Source organism: Trichomycterus rosablanca, chromosome 13, assembly GCF_030014385.1.
Source record: "Trichomycterus rosablanca isolate fTriRos1 chromosome 13, fTriRos1.hap1, whole genome shotgun sequence".
NCBI classification, from domain to species: Eukaryota; Metazoa; Chordata; class Actinopteri; order Siluriformes; family Trichomycteridae; genus Trichomycterus; species Trichomycterus rosablanca.
This window is the reverse complement of record NC_086000.1, coordinates 6,827,716-6,854,624: the sequence shown is the minus strand read 5'-3', so window position 1 is coordinate 6,854,624 and position 26,909 is coordinate 6,827,716. Positions and strand designations below refer to the sequence as shown.

Below are 26,909 nucleotides of genomic sequence, written 5' to 3'. Positions count from 1 at the left end.
TTTGAATACAATATGTTTTAATACAATATGATAAACACCTGTCCTCTTAAATATTAACACACCCATAATCTACAGTGAGTGAGACCACTTGCACTGCGCATGCGCGCATCTGTCTCGCTCTCTCAGTAGGTTGAGGTGTCGGTTATCGCCGCTCTCTCTCTCTCTCTCTCTCTCTCTCTCTCTCTCTCTCTGTGAGAAGTGCTGTTCTGTCTGTAGTGCTGTTCTGTCAGCAGCGGACTCGGCTTTACGGAGAACAGAATGTCGACGAGCCGCTCAGCAAACGATAACCACAATGCAGCAGGAACCAAACGGCCTCGAGCAGAGACCGGTAATAAAGTAACGGTGGTGCTGGGAGCTCAGTGGGGGGACGAGGGCAAGGGGAAAGTGGTGGACCTGCTGGCTACTGAGTCCGACATCGTCTGCAGGTGTCAGGTCAGTTCAGGCTCGTTCCAGTGTAAACAAGATAAAAAAGAGAAATAAAGTCTTCAAAATAACACTGAAAGTTACTTTACAATATGTTAATAATGTATTTTGTGCTGTTAGGTTTCATTTCAAACGTAAACTTGTTGACATATTAAAGTTAAATGTAAAAAGTTTATATACACGTTTATATACAAGATAAAAAAAAGAAATAAAAGCATTAAATTAACACGTAAAGTTGCTGTACAATGCGCTGGTAATATATTTTAGGCTGTTAGCTTTTATTTCAAACGTAAATATGTAGACATACTAAAGTTAAATGTAAAAAGTTTATATAAATTATATACAGGGACATGTATATATATCATGTATAAATATATATGATATACATGGACATGTATATATATATCATGTATATATAAATGATATACAGGGACATGTATATAGGGCTGTCGCGGTGACAGAATTTCCCCTTGCGGTATTCAGCCTGTCTCAATATCGCGGTATGCGGTTATATCGCAATTTTTTTGTTGTTTTTCAAAATTACTTAATTGATCTGGATTTTAGAGCTATATAAACAAGCTTTATTGTTAGGCTATGATTCGATATATTATTGCTTTATAATGACAAAGATGAGACGGCTTTAAGACCAATGAAATGCGTGTTTAGGCTATTGTTAAATACAGAACAGAGCAGGGATGCGCGTCTTTTCTCTATTAAAAAAAGGTTTAAATAAGCTTCTAGCCTAGGTTAGATATACACTGTGAAACGAAAAAAAAGTGTTTAGGCTAAATATTTTAAATGCACATCTAATCAAAATATGGCAAAAAAATAGAATAAAGAATAAAGTCTGTAAGAGTTTAAACCTGCGTTATCATGCGCGCTAGACGAACCAACATGTTCACCTGATGTGTTTTAGAGAGGATCTGAGTGGGGTAGCGATGTTCCCCTCGGTACTAAAACTCTCTCTGATGGTGCTCGTTGCATTAATACACTGTAGATGTACTGAACCTGCATGCGACTTTAGAGATCAGAGAAAGTCTAGCCTGGTTATCGCGCCACTATTAACCATCTATTTAGTAGGTATAATTAACATAACAATATATACTACGTTTCAAGTTATTATTCGTTTCAATACATTTTTATTCAACGAAAAAATGCATTTAAATCATTCCAGCAAGCCAGCAAGAGAGAATCTGCAGGCTGCAATGCCATATTAACCGTCATTAAGTGTTTTAGTTCGCCAAGGCTGTTTAAATATAGTATTTATTTAAATATAGTATAAGTATTTATTGAGTGTGAACTCAATTTAATCATTAATAAACTTGCCTATAATTCCTGTTGCGATTGTTTACATTTTAAAACACAAAGCCTGACACTCAGCAGCAACGCATGAGAACAGGTTGCGGGAAAATGTCGCTCCTAGCTCATTTTCATTATGAATTTATTTAACATTTATTACGCACGAATGTAAGCGTATAAAACAAGATGGACCTGCAACAATAAAAAAAAGGAGAAGAAAGAAAGAAAAAACGTGAATATCGCGGTGTTGCGGTTGTCCAGCATGCCCTGCGGTTGGCTGGTCTATACCACGATATTTCAAAATTGCGGTTAGCGCGACAGCCCTACATGTATATATATCATGTATATATAAACGATATACAGGGACATGTATATATATCATGTATTAAAACCACTCCCTTGTTTCTACACTCACTGTCCATTTTATCAGCTCCACTTACCATATAGAAGCACTTTGTAGTTCTACAATTACTGACTGTAGTCCATCTATTTCTCAACATGCTTTGTTAGCCCCCTTTCATGCTGTTCTGAAATGGTCAGGACCCCCACAGAGCAGGTATTATTTAGGTGGTGGATCATTCTCAGCACTGCAGTGACACTGACATGGTGGTGGTGTGTTAGTGTGTGTTGTGCTGGTATGAGTGGATCAGACACAGCAGCGCTGCTGGAGTTTTTAAACACCTCACTGTCACTGCTGGACTGAGAATAGTCCACCAACCAAAAATATCCATCCAACAGCTCCCCATGGGCAGCGTCCTGTGACCACTGCTGAACTCAAACAGCAGCAATAGATGAGCGATCGTCTCTGACTTTACATCTACAAGGTAAACCAACTAGGTAGGAGTGTCTAATAGAGTGGACAGTGAGTGGACACAGTATTTAAAAACTCCAGCAGCGCTGCTGTGTCTGATCCACTCATACCAGTGCTGAGAATGACCCACCACCCAAGTAATACCAACTCTGTGGGGGTCCTTTGGGGGTCCTGACAATTGAAGAACAGGGTGAAACCAGGCTAAAAAAGTATGTAGAGAAACAGATGGACTACAGTCAGTAATTGTAGAACTACAAAGTGCTTCTATATGGTAAGTGGAGCTGATAAAATGGTCAGTGAGTGTAGAAACAAGGAGGTGGTTTTAATGTTATGGCTGATCGGTGTATATCTGCACTAGTCAAAAAAATAAATAAAGTTAGTTTTGTAATACCAGCATACAACTATATCTTTTTCCTTATTGCCATAATATATTTTGCTGAGACAGTTTGTCCGATTTAAAAAAGCACTGCACATGAAAGAAGGTTGAGCAAAAATGTCAATGCAAGTCACTGCAACTATCTCTACATTTTTACAACATTCAGCAGAAAATCCAGTTCGGGACTTTGCACAGGTGGTTGTCAATACAACCAGTGCAAAGTAAATGTCAGTCACAGGATTGGGTCACACCCCTAACAACTGAGTCTGGGTCACATTCTCAGGCTCACTTTGACATGTGAGAAGGCCAAGTCACAGACTTAGCTCAGACAGCAAGTGAGTCCCCTGGCCTGGCCTGTTCAAAATAGGTCCACATGCTATGGGCAGTGGTGGGGGCAGAGCACTTTGGTTGCTGCTCTTTACCACTTAACATACCTTGGGTTTGGAAAGGACAAAGGGCATGAAGACAGAGACCATGGTCAAATTTGCATGTTTATCATTAGAGGGACAAAAGTGAATAAATCTGTATTTTGAACGTTAAATACTGTATATGATGATATTGAAGATATTAGATATTGTTTATCATGGCTGCCAAATACTGTATCAAACACCAAAAAATGCTTTCTTGAGTATTCTTGAGTATTGTTAAGTATGTATGAAATCTTGAGGTAATCCTGCCACCAGTCGATTGAAAGTTTGACAACATACAACTGCTTTTACTATCAAATATAATTTACATCTAACCTTGAGCATTTTGCAAAAATATGGGCAGTAATATGGACCTGACAATTCCTGCTCTCCTCCATGCAGCTTTAACAGCCTCCTCTCTTCTGGGAAGGTTTTCCTAAAGTAGTTTTTGAGTGTGTCTGTGGATATTTGTGCCCATCTTATATAAAAGAGCCAGGGGCGGATCTAGAAAAATATTTATGGGGTGGCAAGAGGGGGCAGGAATTTTTGAGGGGTGGCAACATATGGCAGACATATTTATACTGAATTTAATCACAGTTATCACAGTTTGACGAGAAATAGTATGTACACACTACAAAAGGGCACGGGCTGCCATTTACTCATACAGACAAACTTAATCTCATGTAATCAATGTCTTGCATTTGAGGTTTCATGTGAAACAGTTCATATTAGAAATAAGTGACCATACAATGTGATCTCACTTAATAGGAGATAGAAGTATGGTAACACTACTGTAGGTGAGGCATTATCAAAGGAAAGGCATTAAGGTAAGACACGGGTGATGAGTGGCAGATGTGTGAGAGGGAAAGCAAACAGTTTTTGACTGTGTCAGAGTGGCAGCGTTGCAGGCAGCATTTGTACAAGAAGAAACTATCCAAAGAAAAACTTACCCATGAAGATCTATGGACTGAGCTGTACTAAGATGAGCATAAATACACTGTGGAAATAAATGGGTCATGGCACTCAAACAAGGTACTGGACATCGCTTTTATTGTTTACTCAGAACACACATTCCCCCCATTTGTCCCTCAGTAGCTTGAACAGATTTATACTGTATATACAAAAGAAGAGACATTAAAAACAACAACAAAAACAACAACACTATAACAGCTGTGTGCTTGTAGTGCTTGTAACTTTTAGTGTTCATTTGTATTCCTGGGTAAGGTAAGCTTCTGGTTAAAGTGTATATTTTTTGCTGTAACTTGTTCTAGACTTGTTATCTTTGTAACTTTGATTATTAACATTGCTAGAATTGAAGTAGCATTTAAGTAGCATTTAACTATTGTTAAAAAATAGTCTGATGCAATAATCTGTGTTTTGCTGATTGGTTAAAGTGGCTTCAGGTGCCTTTTGTTAGAGGCCTAGGTGTGAATTGAGGGGCAGGGCTAAGCTTAGTATAAAATTAAATCTCCGCTACAGACTGGTCTTCTCTATCACTAGGTTTTTTCTACTAATCTAAACTAACTTGGGTAAGTACTATCAGTCTCTGACATTGTTTAATCCATCAAACTTTTTCTCAGCATGTGCTACTCAATTATTCCTGTGCTTATATCTCACAGACCCTGCAGACATCAGAGGGCACATTATAGGAACAGCAACGCCAGCAACCTCATCTACCCCCAACTGTTGCAACAGTCTCAAACAGTGGTGGTAGGTGGGGTCTGGAACTGTCAATCAGCCGTCCAGAAAGCTGACTTTATCTCAGCTTTTGCACTTTCTCACAGCCTTGACTTCCTGGCACTGACTGAGACATGGATCACCACCGAGAACTCAGCAACACCAGCAGCCTTATCCTCTGCCTACACCTTCTCTCATACACCGAGAGGATCTGGTAGGGGTGGTGGTACAGGTTTGCTCCTGACCAGGAAATGGCAATTCACTACTGTGAATGTTTCTCACCTTAACATTTCATCTTTTGAATTTCATGCTATTACTGTTACTTTTCCGATTACTCTTCATATCATTGTCATCTACAGACCACCTGGCGCACTGGGAGACTTCATAGAAGAGCTGGATGTTCTTCTGAGTTTCTTCCCTTCAGATGGAACTCCTCTAACTCTTCTTGGTGACTTTAATCTCCCTACACTTCAGTCCTCCTGCCTTCTTCCTCTTCTTTCATCTTTCGACCTCCTCTTTAACCACAGCCCTCCGACACACAAAGGAGGCAATCTTCTGGACCTGGTCTTCAGCCGTCCAGCTTCTGCTCTGGACCTCACTGTCACCCCACTCCACCTCTCTGACCATCACTTTGTGTCCTTCTCTCTCTGTCTCCCAACTCTTCCTACCTCCAACCACACTTTCACCCTTACAACACGCCCCAATCTTCACTCTTTATCTTCCTCCCTGCTAATCTCCAACATCCTAACTTCACTACCTAACCCTGACATGCTTGCTACCCTTCCACTCAACTCCGCAACTAATACTCTACTCTCTTCTCTTTCAACATCCCTCGATCAGCTCTGTCCTCCTACCCTCAAACGAGGAAAACCTTCTCACCCAGCTCCTTGGCTTTCAGATGCACTGCGCAGCAACAGAAGAGAATTAAGGGCAGCTGAGAGAAAGTGGAGGAAATCTAAGCTCAGTGTTGATCTCCACTCCTACCACGATCTGCTGTCCAGGTTCTCATCTGACGTGACTGCTGCAAAAACATCTTTTTACAAAGCCAAGCTTGAACAATCTGCTGCTGACCCACGTAAGCTTCATGCTATCTTTTCCTCTCTTTTAAACCCTCCTCCCCCTCCCCCTTCTGCCTCTCTCACTGCTACTGACTTTTCAACATTCTTTCAGGACAAGATCGACAGAATCAATCAATCCTTCTCTCCGACTGACCCACTTTCAACTGACTCTCAACCCACCAACACACTCACCAGCTTCACCCCACTCACCATGGATGAGGTTACACAGCTCCTCTCATCCAGCAATCCCACTACATGCGCACTTGACCCTATACCATCCACCATCCTCAAAGACATCTCACAGGACCTAATCCCCTTCATCACACCCATCATCAACAACTCCCTGACATCAGGTGTTGTCCCTACTGCTTTTAAGAAAGCTCAGGTCATTCCCCTTCTTAAGAAACCTACACTAGACACTACAGACATTAACAACTACAGACCTGTCTCACTCCTCTCTTTTCTATCCAAAATTCTTGAACGTGCTGTCTATAACCAACTATCTGCCTTTCTCACTCAGAATGACCTCCACGATCCGTACCAGTCTGGCTTCAAGGCAGCGCATTCTACGGAAACAGCACTTGTAGCTGTTACTGAGAAGCTTCATGCTGCCAAAGCAGCCAAACTGTCATCTGTCCTTATTCTTCTTGACCTCACTGCAGCCTTCGACACAGTGAATCACAGCATTCTCCCGACCACTCTCTCCAACCTTGGAGTAACAGGTTCAGCATGGCAATGGATGGCCTCCTACCTGGAAGGCGCTCCTACCAAGTGTCATGGAGGGGATCCATATCTCCCCCATGCACTCTCTCAACCGGTGTTCCTCAGGGCTCTGTACTTGGCTCACTTCTTTTCTCTATCTACACCTGCTCTCTGGGCAAGGTCATAGCCTCCCATGGCTTCTCCTACCACTCCTATGCAGATGACACTCAGCTCGTTCTGTCATTTCCTCCTTCAGACACGCAAGTCTCAGCTCGCATCTCAGCATGTCTGCAAGATATCTCACAATGGATGTCGGCTCATCATCTAAAACTTAATCCCAGCAAGACAGAGATGTTGCTCATTCCTGGAGATCAGTCTCCAACCCAGGACCTAGTAATTTCTCTGGATGACTCCCAGATCAGACCATCTAATAAGGTAAGAAGTCTTGGTGTTGTCCTTGATAACCAGCTGACATTCTCTCCTCATATAGCCAACATGACAAGATCATGCCGGTTCCTCCTGTACAACATCAGGAAGATTCGTCCATTTCTCTCCAGGGAAGCTACCCAGATTCTGGTGCAATCACTTGTAATCTCACGGTTGGACTACTGCAACTCCCTTCTGGCTGGAGCTCCCATGTCCACGATTAAACCCTTACAGCTCATTCAAAATGCAGCTGCACGTCTGGTTTTTAACCAACCCAAACACTGCCACATCACCCCACTGCTACGTTCTCTTCACTGGCTTCCTGTAGCTGCACGCATTCAGTTTAAAACACTGACGCTCGCCTACAAAGCCAAAAATGGACCAGCCCCAAGCTACCTTCGTGGCCTAATCAAACCCCGCTCTGTACCACGCAACCTCCGAGCCTCTAGTCTCGCTCGACTTGAGCCCCCATCCAGGACTAAAGGAAGACAAGCATCAAGGCTGTTCTCTGTTCTAGCACCGAAGTGGTGGAATGAACTTCCTCTGTCTGTCCGAACATCTGAGTCTCTTGCTGTCTTTAAAAAACGATTAAAAACCCACCTTTTTACTAAACACTTAGGCTGACTTGTACTTATTTACTAACATTTTGTTCCATTCTTTTCCATTAAAAAAAAAAAAAAAAAAAAAAAAAAAGGCACTTTGGTTCTAACAGGTTTTAGCAGATTTGTGTTCTTTGTTGTTTTCCTAAACTTGAGAAATTAAATGTTCACTATAGAAGCACTTCTTCTGTAAGTCGCTCTGGATAAGAGCGTCTGCTAAATGCTGAAAATGTAAATGTAAACAGCTGAATGCGGCGATTTCCATGTTGCTCAGCAAAACGCTTAATGAATTTATCTACAGTTATAAACAGTAAGCTGAATCTTTCGACTGCGAGTATTCTAACCAGGGATGAGATTTGTACCAGTCGCTGTGGAAGCTTCACCCTGCTCCTCCCTGTAGGGAAACTCTCTCGCATTGGCTGCACTGGCACCTCACACCTGGACTTGGATACGTCTAGAAAATGGAGGGGAGGAAAGATTCAAACTGCATTACATCTGAACTAATTATACATTATAACAACTAGTAAAAACATAATCAATTTGGAACAGTCATTGATTAGTTATAACCATCAGACTGTGTTAACACACACTAACATTTTAGCCTGGGAGAGTATTTTTAGGTTCATTTCTGTAAGATTCAAAGTAACTTTACAATGTTTTCCTTGACAGACGTTGAATCAATATTAGCTTTTATAGCCTACTTTACACAGAACTAACGTCAGACCTAGCTAACATTACATGTATAGTTAGCGAAATAACATTCTTCAACCTGATTTTTATCATCTCAATCAGCATTGCGACTATACTAGCACTGTGCTTTCATTATAATTTCATTTCTTGATAGATAGTTAATCAGTTTTTACCTTTTTCCTCCCGTGTCTCCTGGCTCCCTCGCTTTGCGCTACTCTGACGCTTCGCGCAGCTCTGACGTTATCTCGTGCTACGTTCACTGCAGTCGGACATTGGAGATTCGCGCTCGTAAATGTCAAATTGGCCATAACTTTTTTTTTATTCGTTGCTGCCAACTGGGGTGGCAGCAGGGGTGGCAAGGCTTTCTTTTAGGGTGGCATTTGCCACCCTATGCCACCCCGGTAGATCCGCCCATGAAAAGAGCATTTCTGAGGTCAGACCCTTACGCCGGCTTGCAATGAATGTTCCAATCATGCCGATGTTTGAAGAGTATAACTGATTAAATATAATTGATTGGCTAAAATACCTGAAAGTCAACGTACTTATATAGTGTAACTACACCAAACTGTCCCTCGGTGAGTAATAAATTGACACCTTGTCTAGGATGTCTTTCTGCACTGAACTGTGTTGAATGGTGACATCACAAGTTTGACAACTGGCAACTGTGTGGCTTTTACTATCAAATATCATCATTTACAGGCAAATTTACAGGTAATCAGTTACAATTATTATTAACTACGTCAACAGGGTTTACTATCTGATTTAACCAAAACAGCAGCAGCACGGCTTCCCAGTGGTGATGCCTCACCCAAGGTGAGGCGTTAACGCTCTCTTCAAAAATTGTTTTTGGAAACAGTTATCTTTTCTAACTGACCTTATGTAAGTTAACCACTGGCAGCTCTGGTGAGGAGCCAGGGGGGGTCAGTGCTGTGACAATACATAGATAGTCAACTGTGAAATAATTGCTTATAGCATGAATTGTGCCCAATTGATTGATTCTGGGGAAACCAGCCCCTCTGTAACCGTGACCAGGATGAAATGGTGGTCAAACCTAAAAATGAAATATAACTGATGCTTATATTATTATCTCTAATGTGTTTGTGTGAACATACAGGGAGGGAACAATGCTGGTCACACAGTAGTGGTCGAAGGGACGGAGTATGACTTTCATCTTCTTCCTAGCGGCATCATCAACACCAGATGCGTATCACTGATTGGTGAGTTGCTCCACATTAGCAGTGTCATACATGTCGTAATACTTTGTGAATATCTAGTGTTTCTCAGTGCTGATCAATGAGTATCTTTGATCAGTGACAGGTATTGTGTGTTTAAATCAGTTATATTCAGTCTTATCTACAAAGAGTTGCAGTGATTGAGGGTTTTACACCAAACCAGCAAGAGGTTTGGCTTATTCCACTTGGTCTGCAAACAACAGTTCTACTAGGTGAAGCCTGAGCCCACTGCAGCACTTGAAAGTGAATAAAGACATGCACCTTAATCTACTGTGTTTATTGTAAACATAATTGAATTTAGGTTTTCATTGTGCATTCCAGTTCTCTTCCTGCTCCCAAAACATGCAGAAAGTGAGTTATATTTCATGGCCAAAAATATGTGGACATCTGACCATGAGCTTTTTGGGCCTACTTTTTTAAAATCAGACAGTCATATGGACCTGACAATTCCTCCCTATCCCCTCATGCGGCCTTTTCTCTTCTGTGAAGGCTTTTCTCAAATTTTTGAAGTGTGTCTGTGGGTATTTGTGGCCCTTCTGTATAAAAGAGCATTTTTGAGGTCAGGTCCTTATTGCAATGTTCCAATCATGCCAATGTTTGAGGAGTATACCTGATTGAATATAATTGATTGGCTAAAATACCTGAAACGTACTTATATAGTGTAACTACACCAAACTGTCCCTCGGTGAGTAATAAATTGACGCCTTGTCTAGGATGTCTTTCTGCACTGAACTGTGTTGAATGGTGCCGTACCTACCACCAACCATGCATGAAAGAAGCAGTTATGAGAAATAAATGAATATATGAATGATTAAATAAAATTTAATTTATGGGCTCCCCAATGGCACAAAAGAAAAACTTCCTTATGGATAAACACACAGCACACCAGAGCTGACATCTCAAACATGAGTAGAGAGGAAGCATATTGAAATCGGGTAATTAGAAACGACTAGATTAGGAGGGGGGAAAAAGAAAACCTTCCTTATTCCTTATTCCTTATTACAATTTCAAAATGTATGTACAGTTAAAGTTCTTAGAAAACATAGTGTTAAGTTTTCATTGCCACACATGACATCTGAAGTTAGATCTCAGTAAAGGTCTTATTAATGCTCATATAAATATATAAATACAGAAGAAGGTCAGGTATTGCCCTCCTTTAAGCATGTTAATCTGCCCAGTAATGGAGCTTGAGCTGCAGTTGATGGCTGGTTTCATGCCACTTCCTTTCAAGATACAGTAGGTAGCAGCTGTTTAATATTTGCAATGTTTTCACTAACCAACACTAATTGTGTTGTGCAAATATAAACACATTTATAATTTGATCCCTGCAACACACGGACCAGGACAGAGGCATACCACTGTGTTCCATCACTTTTTTTTATGCAGAACTGATCTTACTCCATGTCGCAGTTTCACAAGTGGATTTTTTCTCATTTTTGCTTGATATGAACTGCTCAGCAGTCCGTGGTTGTCTTTGTTGTATAATTCTCGTTTTCATGATGCACCATACATTTTCAATAGGAGACCTCTGGATTGCAGACAAGCCAGTCAAGTTTCCCTGAATCTTTTTCTAATATTATTTACAGTAGATGATGAAAATCCCTAAAGTAATAGCAGTCTAAATGGAGAAATGTTCTTTTGAACAAACATTTGTTGTGTGCCGAACCCATCTTTTCTTGAATATTCTATCAACTCTTCACTCTTATTTTGTCCCTGTTTCAACTTTTTTGACTGTTGCAGCTATGAAATTCAGATTTTTTAATATTTACAAAATATAATGAAGTTGGTTCGTTAAAATATTAAAAGTCATTTCTTCCTACATTGTCAACAGATCACAAATTCTAGTTTTTATTGCATTTTACAAAATGCTCACACTTGGCGCAGTGCAGTAACACAATGGACAGGAAACAAATCTATCTCAGTAAACACCCCACCTCCACCATTCAGATAGAGCCAGTCATGTATGTATGTATGTAGACATCGACTGGCCAGTAACACAGCTGGGGATTCATACCCTGGATCCCAGTAGTAGTGAGCAGTTCACTGCTGCACCATCCGGGCATGCTAGTATCAATAATTTAAACTTACATGCTTTCAACACTTTAAGTTTAGAATGACTGCATCCTTGTGCACGATCCATAATTACAAAGTTTGAGAAGTTTTTATCTAACATTAGTGCCTGACTTTACAAATGCTCTTTTAACTGAACAAGTACAAATCCAAAATCTTGTGTAAAGCCTTCCCGGAAGAGTGGAGGCTGTTATGACTGGCAGTTAGGGCTAACCTATAGTTTTGGAATGAAATGTCCAGCAAGCTTATAGCTGGGTGTCCACATACATTTGTATTGGCTGCTTCTTATCATCTTCCAGTGTTGGGTTCTCACACAGAATATTATTCTGTACAGAGAGCCACACTAGGTGTGGCATGCGGTGCGTAGGCACCCAGACCAGTCCCGCATATTGCAGCAGCAGCAGGTGGAGACTCTGTTCACCCTTCCCTCCCTCAGACACAGCCAGTGAGCCCAGGTCTGTGGCTCTGTTGAGATTTGATTTTGCAAGTTAGCCCACCGCACCTCCTGACCCCCCAGTCCTTATTCTTAATGCCTAAGAACTCAAGATAATCTTCTTAGCAGCTTATTATTATTTATGTAAATGTAAGTTCTCTGACCAACACTCTTTTTGTTGACAGGTAATGGAGTAGTCATTCATCTTCCTGGCCTTTTTGAAGAAATTGACAAAAATGAGAAAAAAGGTAAATTAGAGCATCTGTGTGTTGTGTTTTCATTTCTGTTTAATGAAATGAGTACCAGGCAATGTTTGTTATCAAATAGTCAGATATGTCAAATTAGTGATAGTCTGAGTTTATTTTTGGAACAGGTATTTTTAACTGGACCAGGTTCTGTAGAAAAGTATAGGCATTATTACACACTGGAACAACTACAACTGCCCATCAGAACAGCTCAGTTTACTGCACTGATTTCAGTCACTTCTGCAAATGTGTTTTTTCTGTGATTTGAATTTAGAAAGTTTTATGTCAGTAAACAATTCATTTTAGTGATTATGATTGACCTGGTTATGTTTGACCAGAGCTCTCGACTTCACTGTGTCTATATAAATAGTTAAAAACTAAAGACTAGCCAAAAATATGTAAACACTACCTGCCCCGCTATGGACTGGCGTCCCGTCCACGGTGTTACTGTGTGCCTTGCGCCCATTGAAAAGCTGGGATAGGCTCCAGCACCCCCCGCGACCCTAATTGAATAAGCTTATAAGAAAATGAACGAATGAATGAAGTTCAGAAGTTTGTTGCTGATCACATGGGACTTAAAAGCGGCATATAATTCAGGGTAGACCAGTTTTTTGCACTGATTATCTCTTTATCACGGCACCTGTTAGTGGGTGGGATATATTAGGCAGCAAGTGCACATTTTATCCTCAAAGTTGATGTGTTAGAAGCAGGAAAAATGGGCAAGTGTAAGGATTTGAGCAAGTTTGACAAGGGCCAAATTGTGATAGCTAGACGACTGGGTCAAATCATCTCCAAAACTGCAGCTCTCGTGGGGTGTTCCCGGTCTGCAGTGGTTAGTATCTATCAAAAGTGGTCCAAAGAAGGAACAGTGGTACACATGGACACATTATACAAATTTACATGGACACATGCCCTTGGGTTTAAAACAGGATGTCCAGCAGGTCAGGTGTCTAAACACTTTTGGTTAAATAATTAATGTGACATTTACTAGTGTATGTCAACTTTTTAGTTCAACTGTAATAAATATAGCTTTGATATATTCATAAATATGTCATAACTGAGGTGTTGTGCTGGATCAGACTTATAAATGTATTGTTCTAATAACCTTTCTTCCATGGCTAGGCCTGAAGGGATGGGAGAAGAGGCTTGTCATCTCTGATAGAGCTCATATAGGTAGGTTTTTTATATTTAGTCATGCTTCAGTGCTATTTTTAACATGACCTTAGTCTTTCTCCTTAGGGAGATTCTTATCACCATCATAAGGGTCACATGTTTGTTAGGTAATCTTCAAGAGGGTCAAGAGATTTAATTAACATAAGTACAAGAGTTAAACTTGCCCAGAAGGAACAGTACTGTGGGTGGCACACAGCACCAGGATCTTGTGGACCTTGGGGATCTACACTTACTCTCTGTGAGGAGTTTGGTTTACCGTCACCTGCCAAAACATGCAAACGGTTGATTGGCAACTGTATTTAAAATTAAGTGAATGTGTAAGTATGTGGTGATCTTTGATAGATTAACATGTTCCAGGGTAAAGTCAAACTTACTGCAAACCTGATCTATAGAACTTTATATAGCCAGTGACTCTATAAACTGTTTGCTGCTAGTTAGCAGACTAGCTAATTACAAGGGTAGCTAGCAATTTAGTATTTCTTATGGTCACGCCTCTAATGTGGCCACGTCTGAGGGAAAAACACCAGTTTTTGAGGTGCTGGCTATGAAACAATACATAGAGCATAAAATGTCTTTATACATGTTAAAGCTCTTCGTAGAAACAACTAGTTTCTACAAAGGTAAGCAAAATATAAAACTGTAATGGGACAGGAAAAATAACCTGAGTGATCCCCAGGCCTAATAATAATGATGACAGATAATCTGAAGTCTGAACCTTCAGGAAAATAAGGTTCTCAAAACGTCTGGCAAAATACAAATGCAGCATTTCATTGTAACAACATTACAGCACAAACATGAGTGGAAGTGTGATGTTGTGGAGTTGTTCTGCTGCATTACAACCTGGAATACTTGCTATTATTTATGAAAGAACAAATTTCACTGCTGAATTTCAAGCTGAATGTAAGGGCATCAGTCCATAAGCTAAAGCTGAAGCATAACTGGTTCATGCAGCAAGACAATAAAAATATGAAAGCAACTTTGCATCAGAATGAATGAAACAAAAACTATTTCTACTGTATTCTGTGCAATGAAACTTATTCAGAAGGTTTCAGTGTTAAATGTTTACACTTTTATGTCAAAATGAGAACAAGGGTGTGTTAAACGCAATGCTGAAACATGATGACAGCTTTTCTCATTGGATATTATGGTATTAAAATAATAGCGATCTGTTCTCTGCTAGTTTTTGATTTCCATCAGGCTGTGGATGGAATGCAAGAAATACAAAGACAAGCCATGGAAGGAAAAAAGTAAGATCCTCAGCTGATTACATAAAAAACTGAATTAATTAGATAAACACCAAGAATTGCACATTAATATTCTTACAAGGTTTAATTTGTTTGTACAGCATAGGAACCACTAAGAAAGGCATTGGACCCACGTACGCATGCAAGGCATCTCGGACTGGACTACGCATTTGCGATCTGCTAGCAGATTTTAAAGAGTTTTCCACCAAGTAAGGTTACACAGTGTTTGTTTACAAATGGTACATACTGTAGATTAGAGGAGCAAACTTAAACATCCTTCATTTTTTGTAGATTCAAACACCTGGCACAGCAGTACCAAGGCATGTACCCGGCTCTTAAAGTGGATATTGATGGCGAACTGAAAAAACTAAAGGTCAGTGAAATATTGAATTAAGTAAATAGCATGCATTTAAAATCAAGTAGCTCTGATGATGGTAGGGGGTGGAGGGTGAAAGTCAGCGATCAAATGTGCTAGATCAGAATTTTTCTAACTTTTTTTCAAGCGACCCACATTTTGTCTGTGATTTTTTGTAGCAACCCAGGCAACACAAACAATGCATCTTACTCTTTCGGTTATGCTCTACAATCTGGTCCCACTGTGGTTTACAAGATGTAACATAAAGCCTCCACAAGGGGGTGTCCACGTACAAGTTTATGTGCCTGGTAAAAATTGTTGATTTAATTGTTATTATTCTCTGCGACCCATTTTAAGCGGGTCGCGACCCAGGGTTTGAAAAACCCTGCGCTAGTTGACCACTGTTGAGATATGAAGCTCTAGAGTTTAAATCTCAGCAGTGCTGTCATCCTGACCAGGCGTCCAACCTCCCCACTGTGGCCTGAGGAAGGGGGGTGGCGTGTTTGCTCTGCTGGCTGGATGAAGGTGCCTGCAGCAGAGGGCAGTGGCACACGATATTGCTCCCTGCAAGACTTAACCTCTAGCAGGTGAGGTGAGGTGGCCAGCGATACTCGGTTAAGGCAGCAGGTGAAGTTACAACTGGGAATTCAGAACGACTAGACTGGGAGGAAAAAAGTGCAAAAATAGAATGAAAAATGAAAGACAGTGGTAGTCAGTCCAAAAAAAAGAGTTGATTCAACACTGACTTAACTTGGACTTGGTTGTAGATTCCATAGACTTAAATTGATTTGTCTTGAAAAAACACAGCCACAATGACAGCCATAATGACAACACACCATTAGCTTGTTGTTTTTTGACTGTAAGGATTTAAACTACATTTTGTTTAGTTTACTGACTTAAAAACAAGGTCTAGTAAAATCAGTTTATAATGGTCACAGTTTATATAGGCCAACACTCCGTGTACATTATTCTGTAAATTTAACTTTCTTCTTGTGTCCATTTTCAGGAATATGCAGAAAGAATAAGGCCCATGGTGAAAGACGGCGTCTATTTCATGTATGATGCAATTCACGGTCACCCCAAAAAAATCCTTGTGGAAGGAGCAAATGCTGCCCTCCTAGACATTGACTTTGGTACGGGCTGCCCAGTCATGATAAAGTTCAATATATGCATCACTAAAGTTCCCAAGATTCTCATAAAGCTGTTATCTGTGCTCTGTGTAGGAACCTATCCATTCGTAACATCATCCAACTGCACCGTTGGTGGTGTGTGTACCGGCCTCGGCATCCCGCCAGCAAACATTGGAGATGTGTATGGGGTATCAAAAGCCTATACTACTAGAGTGGGCATCGGGGCCTTCCCAACAGAACAACTCAACGTAAGAGCTCACTTTTCCTAAGCACTGTATAAAGTACTGAAATGTTCTTTTTTTGTTGTTGGTGCCCCTAAATACAGGAGCAGCTAAAAGAAAAGATTAGAATGATTGTAAAGAAAAGAAATATTTAAATAAAAACAAAATGCAATAACATTTTCAGCCGGTTTCATCTACAGCTTTAATAGCAGGTTGCTTGTACAGCTAGTGGATAATGTCCTGTTTCTTATGATACATTGTATATGCCATTTGTTTGACCTTGAGACAAACTGTAGACCTCGTGACCTTCACACATCATTCAGTATGGGGATTACCCAACAGCTGTTCCACGGTCGACTAGAGTGCTTCAGTGCTCTAATTACTATCACGTGTACAGAAAATAACTTTCAGCTCTGAGACTCTGGTTTCAGAACATGAAAGTGGTTTGGTTGGGCTTCGTCTTACAGAAAGGCTTAATATACTTTCTTATTAAATATACACTATATGAACAAAAGTTTTGGGACAATCCTTTTAGTCACAATGGTTGCTAACACGTCTAAATCAATTATTTTAAGGAAATTATACGCCTTCAAATTTGTAGAAATACCATGTGTTGGTCAAGACAGCATTACTGGTGGCAGGTGTCACAGCGGGATAATCCGCTAGCACACCAGCGCTGGTATTCTGAACTCCCTGAGTTCGAACCTCAGCTCTGCTACCGGTTGGCAGGAAAATTGGCAGTGCCTGCAGCAGACAATAATTGGCCATTACATTTTGCCGGGAGGGAAAGACCAGATTGAAAGTGGGTGGTTCTTCAATGCTGTGTAAGGACCCAGGTTAGCCTGAGGCGCCTGTACAGAAAGTGGAGGAGAAAGGGAAGAGGCCGGTGAACTGCGCATGCATTGGAGGGAGTGTGAGGCAGGCAAAAATACCCCCCTCGGACTTGACCGGAGTCTCCAGCAGCACTGGACAAATTGACTACGCTAAATTGGAAGAAAAGGGGAGAAAATGCGTGAAATAAATAGCAAAAAAAAGAAAGCCTCACTGATGTTTCATTCATTCTAAAACTGTTCAGCGGGGCTGAGGTCAGGGCTCTGTGCAGGCCTCTGAGTTTCTTTAAATCAAGATTATCTGCTTTGTGTACAGGGGAACAGTTTTGCTGGAACTGTTGCTGAAAAGGAGGCATATGATTTTCTTTTATATTAATAAAACACCTGTTAGCAATTGTTGTAGCTGAAACACATCAATTAACTTTTGTCCAAATGATGTATTTAGTCCTAGTCTGAACTTCTTTTAATAATGTGTAATAATGTATCTGGTGGATAATCATTCCAAATATTTTTATTTATAAGCCCTGTATAAAGTAAGAACATTTCTCTATTAGTAAAAACAATGAGCATGAAAAGGAAGTTTTATTTTTTTAGGCTGTAGGGGAGCTGTTACAGACACGAGGTCATGAGGTTGGTGTAACCACAGGCAGGAAGAGACGCTGCGGCTGGCTGGACCTGGTCATCCTTAGATATGCACACATGATCAATGGATTCACTGCGTGAGTTGCTTGGAAATGCATATGCTACTTAAAATTTAAAATAACACACCATTAGTGTATAGGACACTGTATGGCCAAAAGTATGTGAACACCCATTACTTACACCGAATGCCTTTTCTGTTCGAAGTCTGGTCCAGTGTCATTATACTTTTTTATGGCTGGGGTCCACATACTTTTGCCAGTAAGTGTGTATGCATATTGTTTATCAGTGATTTTTCTATCTTTTTGCAGCATTGCTTTGACTAAACTGGACATTCTTGATGTTCTTGATGAGATTAAAGTGGGTGTCGCTTACAAACTGAATGGCAAACGAATTCCTCATTTCCCAGGTAACATCTAAAAGAACCAGCATGAAGGAACACACAGAGCATGAAGTGGCACATGGACTTCACACATTAGATTAAAATCATATACAGTGTGATGAACATATAGTTCCTTTCATATTTTTACTCTTTTTTATCTATGAATATTTCTCATACTTATTTTACTTTATTTAATCAAAAAGAAGGACAATGTAATGACAATGTAATAACAAAATACGGATTTAAAATGTATTCTTAATAAATAGAATTGATTTGGGTTTGAGTTATTATTGATTTATTTCATGTGGCAGCATGGTGGCCAAGTGGGTAGCACTGTCACCTCACAGCAAGAAGGTCCTGGGTTCGATCCCCAGGCGGGGCGGTCCGGGTCCTTTCTGTGTGGAGTTTGCATGTTCTCCCCGTGTCCGTGTGGGTTTCCTCCGGGAGCTCCGGGTTCCTCCCACAGTCCAAAAACATGCAGTCAGGTTAATTGCTAGGTGAATGCGTGTGTGTATGTGCGTCTGCGATGGACTGGCACTCCATCTGTGCCTTGCGCCCATTGAAAAGCTGGGATAGGCTCCAGCACCCCACCCCCACTGGGTTAAGAGAGTGAGTGAGTGAGCCCTGTATGTATAGTCAGCTTCAGAATAATTTGCACAACTGATAAACAATGAACAAGGGCTGGGGTTAGCAAGCTTAAAACTGAATATAAACTTAGATTAATGTACATTGGTTTAAAAATGATGAACACTGATATCAAATCCCCTTAGTTATGTAACAGCCTAATGAAGTTTAGAGATTTAAACAAATAAAGTATGCCAAAGGTGTGTTTACTTTATCAGGCTATTGATTATTCAAATAAATTTAAAAATAAAAATCTGGCTGCTTCTGCCTACAGCTGGGTTGTGATTGCATTTGCAGCAGATCCAGCCCATAAATCCAAATACACACAGCAATAATTTGCTGGCCACAGAATGTTTTTGTCATGACTGTGAGGTCCTAACATTGCAGAATCCTAATTCTATAGTATTAAAAAGTCTGTCAGATGTTCACACCATTTATTGAATTCTTTATATGATTTTTATTTTCTGGACACAGCAAACATGGAAGTTTTGCACAAGATGGAAGTGGAGTATGAAACATTGCCTGGCTGGAAGACAGACACCTCAGCAGCCAGAAAGTGGAACGATCTGCCTCCCAAAGCCCAGAACTACATCCGCTTTGTGGAGAACCACATTGGTGTGCCTAGTAAGTTAAAACAACCTGGAGCAGGATGCGTTCTGTTAATGTCAGTTTAGCTCCTTGACAGTTTTTGTAACTCTTGCTTCTTTGCCGTTGCAGTTAAGTGGGTGGGTGTTGGCAAGTCCAGAGAATGCATGATCCAGATGTTCTAAAGTGACTTCAGGCATCCTGTCAACAACATATGATGCTCTCAGGAAATTACATGTGAATCTTACAAGTGTCACATCAACTGCACTAACAGTTTAATAATAAATCAACATGTTTTAAACACTTAATAGTATACTGGGTAAATCCTGGGTTGCCTTAACCATGTCATTAACACATGCAATTTACCAGATTCTTCTGTTATAAGAACATAATATGATTATATACACACCAGTCTATTTCTTTCTGATGTTGCTTACTTGATTCAGACAGTTGTGCTGCTTCAACGGTCACATCAGTCAGGCTGTGGCAGAAATAGATACATACACAGTACATTCTGTTCCCCCAGACTTATGCCAGGCTTAGATGAGCTGCTCTGCTAATAGTGATGGTAACACCCTGAACACAACTCACTGTCGTCTAAATATCAGGTCCAAAAATTCAAGGTTATAAAAGGAACATTTACAACAGCAGGAAATACAACTACAGTAGTTTATTTACAACTGCTGTCTGGTGCTTTTTTTCCCATATACAAATATGTCTGCTTTAGCCAGGCATTAATCAAAGCAATGATTTAACCATGGCAGGGCCATGCATGTTTTTAAGACAAGAAATTAATTCTCTTCAGACGTGAAGAGACGTGACAAAAAGGACTAATATATAAAATAAAAATATCAGTACAAACTGAGCTATGACTTTTATAGTTAATTCATACAGTATAAGGCTAAAGAAACAAGTATTTTTGTGCATAGGAGAAATAAGTACACAAAGTCCTTACTCAAGTAAAAATAATTTAATTAATCCAGAAATATACTCATATAAAAGTATAATTTGATTTTTTTAACCTAAGTAACAATATAACATTTGAAAAAAATGATTGATTTATTAATTTTCAGTAACATATTCCTGATTGGGTTCCTAGTGGGTCCATAGCATACCCTGGAACCCTGTGCATAAGGCAGGGGTTCTTATAGTTACTTATTCAAAAATGGGGGAAATTTAGTAGCCAATCCACCATATGCATGCTTTAGGGAAGTTGGAGAAAACCACAGTACACAAAGAAAACACATGGAGAGATCATGTCAATTTTCAGTAACAGTAAGGTTTAAACCTAGCTCAATGGCACCAACACTACCCACTGCATCATTGTGACACTCTAGCTTTAAAGAATGAAGGAGTTAATGAATCAGATAATGCTAAAAACTAAGTCGACAACACCTGTGAGCTGAACCATCTTTTCAGCCAGTGAGACTTTATAAAGCTTCAGAATGGATACACAAAATTATTTTAACCTACATTCGTCACGTTTTACACAGTATGGACATAAAATTGGAAACCATTGACCAAGCAAATAAAAGGTCTGGGTAAAAACAAGGAGGGTTGCATCAGGAAGGGCATTCAGCTTTAAAACTGTGCCAGGTCTGGTAGGCCTATACAGTCCAAAATGATTTATGGCAACCCCTAAATAAGAGAGCAGCAGAAATATTTATTTATGTGGATTTTAACGTCATGTTTTACACACTTTGGTTACATTCATGACAGAAACGGTAGTTACTCGTTACACAAGATTCATCAGTTCACAAGTTTAATGTCAATCACAGCTGTGGACAATTTTGTATCTCCAATTCACCTCACTTGCATGTCTTTGGACTGTGGGAGGAAACCGGAGCTCCCGGAGGAAACCCACGCAGACACAGGGAGAGCATGCAAACTCCACACAGAAAGGACCCGGACCGCCCCACCAGGGAATCAAACCCAGGACCTTCTTGCTGTGAGGCGACAGTGCTACCCACTGAGCCACCGTGCTGCCCTGAGCAGCAGAAATAAGGTTGGAAAATTACAAATTTTATATTAACTGTTCATCGGAAGAATCAGAAAAAAAAAATGTAAAGAAACAGCAGTGAGTAGTAAGAGGGGGGGTAAACAGTACAGAGGAGGATTGAGAGGAGAGATGAAAATTAAAGGAAGAGGAATGAAGCAAGAACATTGAAAAGACAGTAAAATGGTTAAAAAAAGCTGTAAGAATTACTAGAATTGTACCTGGTATTGCACATGTACCGGGATTAATTATTTTAATATGTATGCATGTATTTAGTGTGCAATATTGTTTGTTTGTTTGTTTATTAGAATTTTAACATCATGTTTTACACTGGTTACATTCATGACGGGAACTGTATCATTACACAAGATTTATCAGTTCACAAGGTTATATCGAACACAGTCATGGACAATTTAGTGGCTCCAGTTTATCTCACTCATGTCTTTGGACTGTGGGGCGGCATGGTGGCTAAGTGGGTAGCACTGTCGCCTCACAGCAAGAAGGTCCTGGGTTCGATCCCCAGGTGGGGCGGTCCGGGTCCTTTCTGTGTGGGGTTTGCATGTTCTCCCCGTGTCCGCGTGGGTTTCCTCCGGGTGCTCCGGTTTCCTCCCACAGTCCAAAGACGTGCAAGTGAGGTGAATTGGAGACACTAAATTGTCCAAGACTGTGTTTGATATAACCTTGTGAACTGATGAATCTTGTGTAACGAGTAACTACCGTTCCTGTCATGAATGTAACCAAAGTGTGAAACTTGACGTTAAAATCCTAATAAACAAACAAATAACTTTGGCTTTGGGAGGAAACCGGAGCACCCGGAGGAAACCCACGCGGACACGGGGAGAACATGCAAACTCCGCACAGCCCCACCTGGGGATCCATCCCAGGACCTTCTTGTTGGCCTCTAGTGTGCAATATCTAGCTGCGGTTTGAAAAAGCGATCAGGCTGCTAAACGATGCCGTTACTTCTGAACCGAGTCATTTGATATGATTCGCCGAAAGGAGTCGATGTGCTCATTACGAAACGACTCCGAACCACCAGAGGTGCTGCAGATTAATTGTAACCAATAGACTGACAGAGGGCGCTATTAAAGCCAGACTCAAACCCCGCGCAAACACTGCTGTTCATCTCTCTGTGCTTGTTACGCTGTTGAGGTGTTTGTGTTTACCTCAGCGGTGTTTGATTGTGTTCTGTGGTTAACGATGCCTAAAAGATCGTGTCCGTTTACCGAGTCATTTTCTACTCAGTATAAAATCCATGTGGGACAGAAAGAGCTGAACCTGCACGGTGTGTTCGGAAACAAGTACAGACAAGAAGTTTACGGTGAGTCTTACCTTAAACAAGTAGGTTATTTTAATGTTTAGTGTGTTTTTTTGTCTAATTCGGGTAAAATGGAAGTTAATGTTGTTGTAGTGAACCTTTAAACATTTATCAAGTAAATACGCATTAGCATATTTAGACCGTGTGCATAACTGTTTTATCGTTTATCGTTTTTCGCACCCATATTCGGACAAGGACCGCCTACTGGTTTTTGATTCGCTCGGTGTTTAAATAGACAAGTTGCCCGCCAATTACTGCGCGCTTTACTGATCATAACAGAGGGTTCCGCCAATCATAACGCAGAAGACACGAGTGGCCGGAATACGCGTGCGTTAAATGAAAAGGGTGTTTCCACTGCGTAGTGTCGGTACTGCGCTACTTTTTCCACTTTGACCAGTACGATTCATGTTTGTTTAATTTAACATAAATATTCATTTCAAAACGTTTCTGTACTGAGCAATTAACAACTTGAGCTGTTCTTATTGAGCTTTGTATCAAACCTCCATATGAGTGTAACCTGAAGTGAGGTATTGGCCTGAAAGTGTGTGTGGAGTTGTGGGTGGGTGTGTGGAGGTGTGTGTGTGTGTGTGGAGTTGTGTGTGTGTGTGGAGTTGTGTGGAGTTGTGTGTGTGTGTGGAGTTGTGTGTGTGTGTGTGTGGAGTTGTGTGTGTGTGTGTGTGTGGAGTTGTGTGTGTGTGTGTGGAGGTGTGTGTGTGTGTGTGTGGAGTTGTGTGTGTGGAGTTGTGTGTGTGTGTGTGTGTGTGGAGTTGTGTGTGTGTGTGGAGTTGTGTGTGTGTGTGGAGTTGTGGGTGTGTGTGTGTGGAGTTGTGGGTGGGTGTGTGGAGTTGTGGGTGGGTGTGTGGAGTTGTGGGTGGGTGTGTGTGTGGAGTTGTGTGGGTGTGTGTGTGTGTGGAGTTGTGTGTGTGGAGTGGTGTGTGGGTGTGTGGAGTTGTGTGTGGAGTTGTGTGTGGGTGTGTGGAGTTGTGTGTGGGTGTGTGGAGTTGTGGGTGTGTGTGTGGAGTTGTGGGTGGGTGTGTGGAGTTGTGGGTGTGTGTGGAGTTGTGTGTGGGTGTGTGGAGTTGTGGGTGGGTGTGTGGAGTTGTGGGTGGGTGTGTGGAGTTGTGGGTGGGTGTGTGGAGTTGTGGGTGTGTGTGGAGTTGTGTGGGTGGCAGACACAATATGCAACCAAACTGACCAACCTATGCTTATGCTTAGTGCTACCAGATATGAAGCAGATAACTTCAGATTGCCCTTAGTGTTCACATATGTACCATTAAGTCATTGTAATTCCCAGTAAAAGAACTATGCAGTGTCCACTTCTGGTTTCTTCTTTGTGTTACTTCAAAACAAATTTGTGTTGGTCATTTATTTGGGAGAAAGCCAACTTTCACAGCTCATTATTTATATACTCTGTACTTATGGACAGCTGTGATACAGTATGGGTCAAGCCACTTGATGTAACTAGTGAATTGTTGCTTGGTGGTAATTCAGTGTTAATGTTTACTTCGATCAAAACCTTGGCTTATATGGTGTAAAAGTGCACAGTAAGCAGCAAACTACTATAGGCATTAAGGGCTTGACCAGAGAATAAAAAATTTACAACGTTTAAAACTAAATAATAATGCTTCACTGTGTTGACCTTTACAGAAAAGACCAAAAACCTGCTTTTCAATGGAACCCGTGCTGTAATGGGCCGCATTTGGAAGGTGGATCCAGAGGGAAAGTGCTCAGACGTGGACGCATGTAATCAGGCTGATGTGACGCAGCCAACGAATCAGATGCTGCTCAGAGGACAAACCCGCATTGGATTTGATGGCAAGCTTAAAAAAGCGGAACCAGTTTCAGGTAAGTTGATCACTGAATTCTTGTAGGTCTTTAAATCCAGTTTCAGCTCAATGTTCAACCCACCAAGAAAAATAAGGATTTTTTTTTTTAATTAGCATTTCTGCTAATATTAAGTTTTATCAGTTGAAACATTTGGCAAATTAAGTCATGTTTAGGAGTAGCAGGATATTTTTTTTAATACTGCCATATCATAATTATTCAACCTCTACATAAAACCCAATAAAACCTACTGCTAGTCTGTATAACCTAAAGTTGGGTTACAACATGATGTAAACCATTGAGACTCAATAGCACTCAACTGCACAGATTCAGAATGTGTGCATGGTGTGTTGCCACCATGTTAAACTTACAAAAGCTGGTGTTTCGTTGTGCCTAAAGGGCAATGGGTCTAGGATTTCCAAGACCTTGAACATTCCTGTGTTCCACACAACTGATCTTTGCCAACACAGTGCTGTTTTGTTCAGTGTTTTATCTTGATTTATGATTTAATGCTACACAAGCACAAACAATATTGTTTAAGGGCATTGTGAGTAAACTGTTGGACATATTCAATTTCAAATTAAATACATATAGTAATGACATGGCTAGAGATGTAGTTTTCTGAAGGCCAGAGTTTAACCTGAAAACGAGCATGTGATAACTTGTCTATTTAATATTTCACTCTAATTGTGGCGGATGTCTTCTCAGGCAGCGTAGCCACTACTGCAGTGTGCGGAGTGTGTCAGAGGGCATCAGGAGCGAGGCGAGCGTGTTCTCAGTGTGATCGACCAGCGTGTTCTACCTGTTCACAGCAATGCAGCAGCTGCTCCAGTCACTGCTGCTCTGTCTGCACAGTCACGGAGTGAGTCGCTTTAAAATGCAATAAGATGTGGTGTCAATATGACTGTGTAATCAGTTGGCATCATTATTACTTGGAGTAATGAGTAGATAAAATTTAACGTTATGATTTGGGGGTTGGAGGTTACTAGACTGGCAAAACCTTTTTTTTTTTTTTTCTGGTTTTCTTCATAACATTTGCAAAAATTGTTTTGCTTTTTATTTATTTAGACCATTCTATCAAACCATGCTGTTTGCGATCAAGAGAAACCTGTCCTGTCTGAGTCAAGCAGCAGAATTGAACCTCTGCCTGCATCTGTTAACTCGTACTAAGGAATCTAACTTTAGACCTGCATCAGCCTCTAACCTGATGCACAGTTTCTTAATAGCTTTGGATGCATGTAAAATGTCAAGTTTGCTGGTCTGCAATCTGGTAACAGCTACTTGTACTTGAAACCATAAGGAATCCTTACTTAAGAAAATACAAGAACAGTAATGTGTAAAAATACAAAGTGGATTCAAAATATAAAGAGAAAACTTAACAGCATAATACCTAGCATGGTATAAATTGCACATTTGTGCTGAACATGGTGTTAAATCCAAATAAAATCAAAATAAATACGTGTCTGCAATTTAGCGTTAATTTACTATATTACATGGTTTTAATGATTTCATGTGTCTGTATTGTCTCTAGTTACACTGACCGCTATGACAGAGTCCTGTGCTGTAGCTGCTCGTCATGATCAGATTTATAGCAAGAAGGACTTTACTGGATGGGTGGATGGATGAATGCGAGTGTCGTGTTGTGCTTGTAATGAGCCTTAGATCATTCCTTAGTGTAAATGAAATTTTATATACATTTTACACGTGTACTATGCTGTTTGTTTGTACATATGTATTTTTAATCCAGTAAATAAACACTTGGAACTGTTTCTTATTTGTACAGTGTTACTCTAAAACAAACGTGATTACTTGTAAGGCAACATAAAAAGTAAGTTTGTGCTAGGTAATAAGGTGGTGTGGCGATCTATTGCTCTACTTCACCACTGCAGGATCCGGGTCTGAATCTTGGTGGTTCTCAGCCAGCCAGGCATCTACACCAGTGGGGCTGCTGGTCTTTTAAAGAGGGGAAGCTCATTGTCTGCTTACATCGTAAAATTTGTCAATTTATTTATACATAAATTCTGCCCTCTGTTCTTTTTCAAGAAAATGGTCTGAAATGGGTTGCAGTTTGTCTTTCGACTTCACTCGCAAAATCCGCGATGGGTCATTAAGTGACGAAGTGTATTGCTTTGACGATACG

At 40.6% G+C, this 26,909-nt stretch overlaps 2 protein-coding genes across 2 annotated transcripts; both read left to right on the top strand.

Annotated features, from left to right (window-relative positions):
- The first annotated feature begins 186 nt into the window (after positions 1-186).
- On the top strand, positions 187-19,939 carry adss1 (adenylosuccinate synthase 1). Its single transcript, XM_063008099.1, has 13 exons — positions 187-432; positions 9,583-9,685; positions 12,389-12,451; positions 13,571-13,621; positions 14,802-14,868; positions 14,967-15,074; positions 15,157-15,238; positions 16,227-16,353; positions 16,444-16,598; positions 17,996-18,120; positions 18,352-18,449; positions 19,521-19,670; positions 19,764-19,939. The coding sequence occupies exons 1-13, from the start codon at positions 259-261 to the stop codon at positions 19,814-19,816; spliced, it is 1,356 nt and encodes a 451-aa protein (XP_062864169.1). The 5' UTR covers positions 187-258; the 3' UTR covers positions 19,817-19,939.
- Positions 19,940-22,712: 2,773 nt separating this feature from the next.
- On the top strand, positions 22,713-26,538 carry siva1 (SIVA1, apoptosis-inducing factor). The gene is made up of 4 exons (XM_063008100.1): positions 22,713-22,948; positions 24,593-24,790; positions 25,478-25,631; positions 26,301-26,538. The coding sequence occupies exons 1-4, from the start codon at positions 22,828-22,830 to the stop codon at positions 26,347-26,349; spliced, it is 522 nt and encodes a 173-aa protein (XP_062864170.1). The 5' UTR covers positions 22,713-22,827; the 3' UTR covers positions 26,350-26,538.
- The last annotated feature ends 371 nt before the right edge of the window (positions 26,539-26,909 follow it).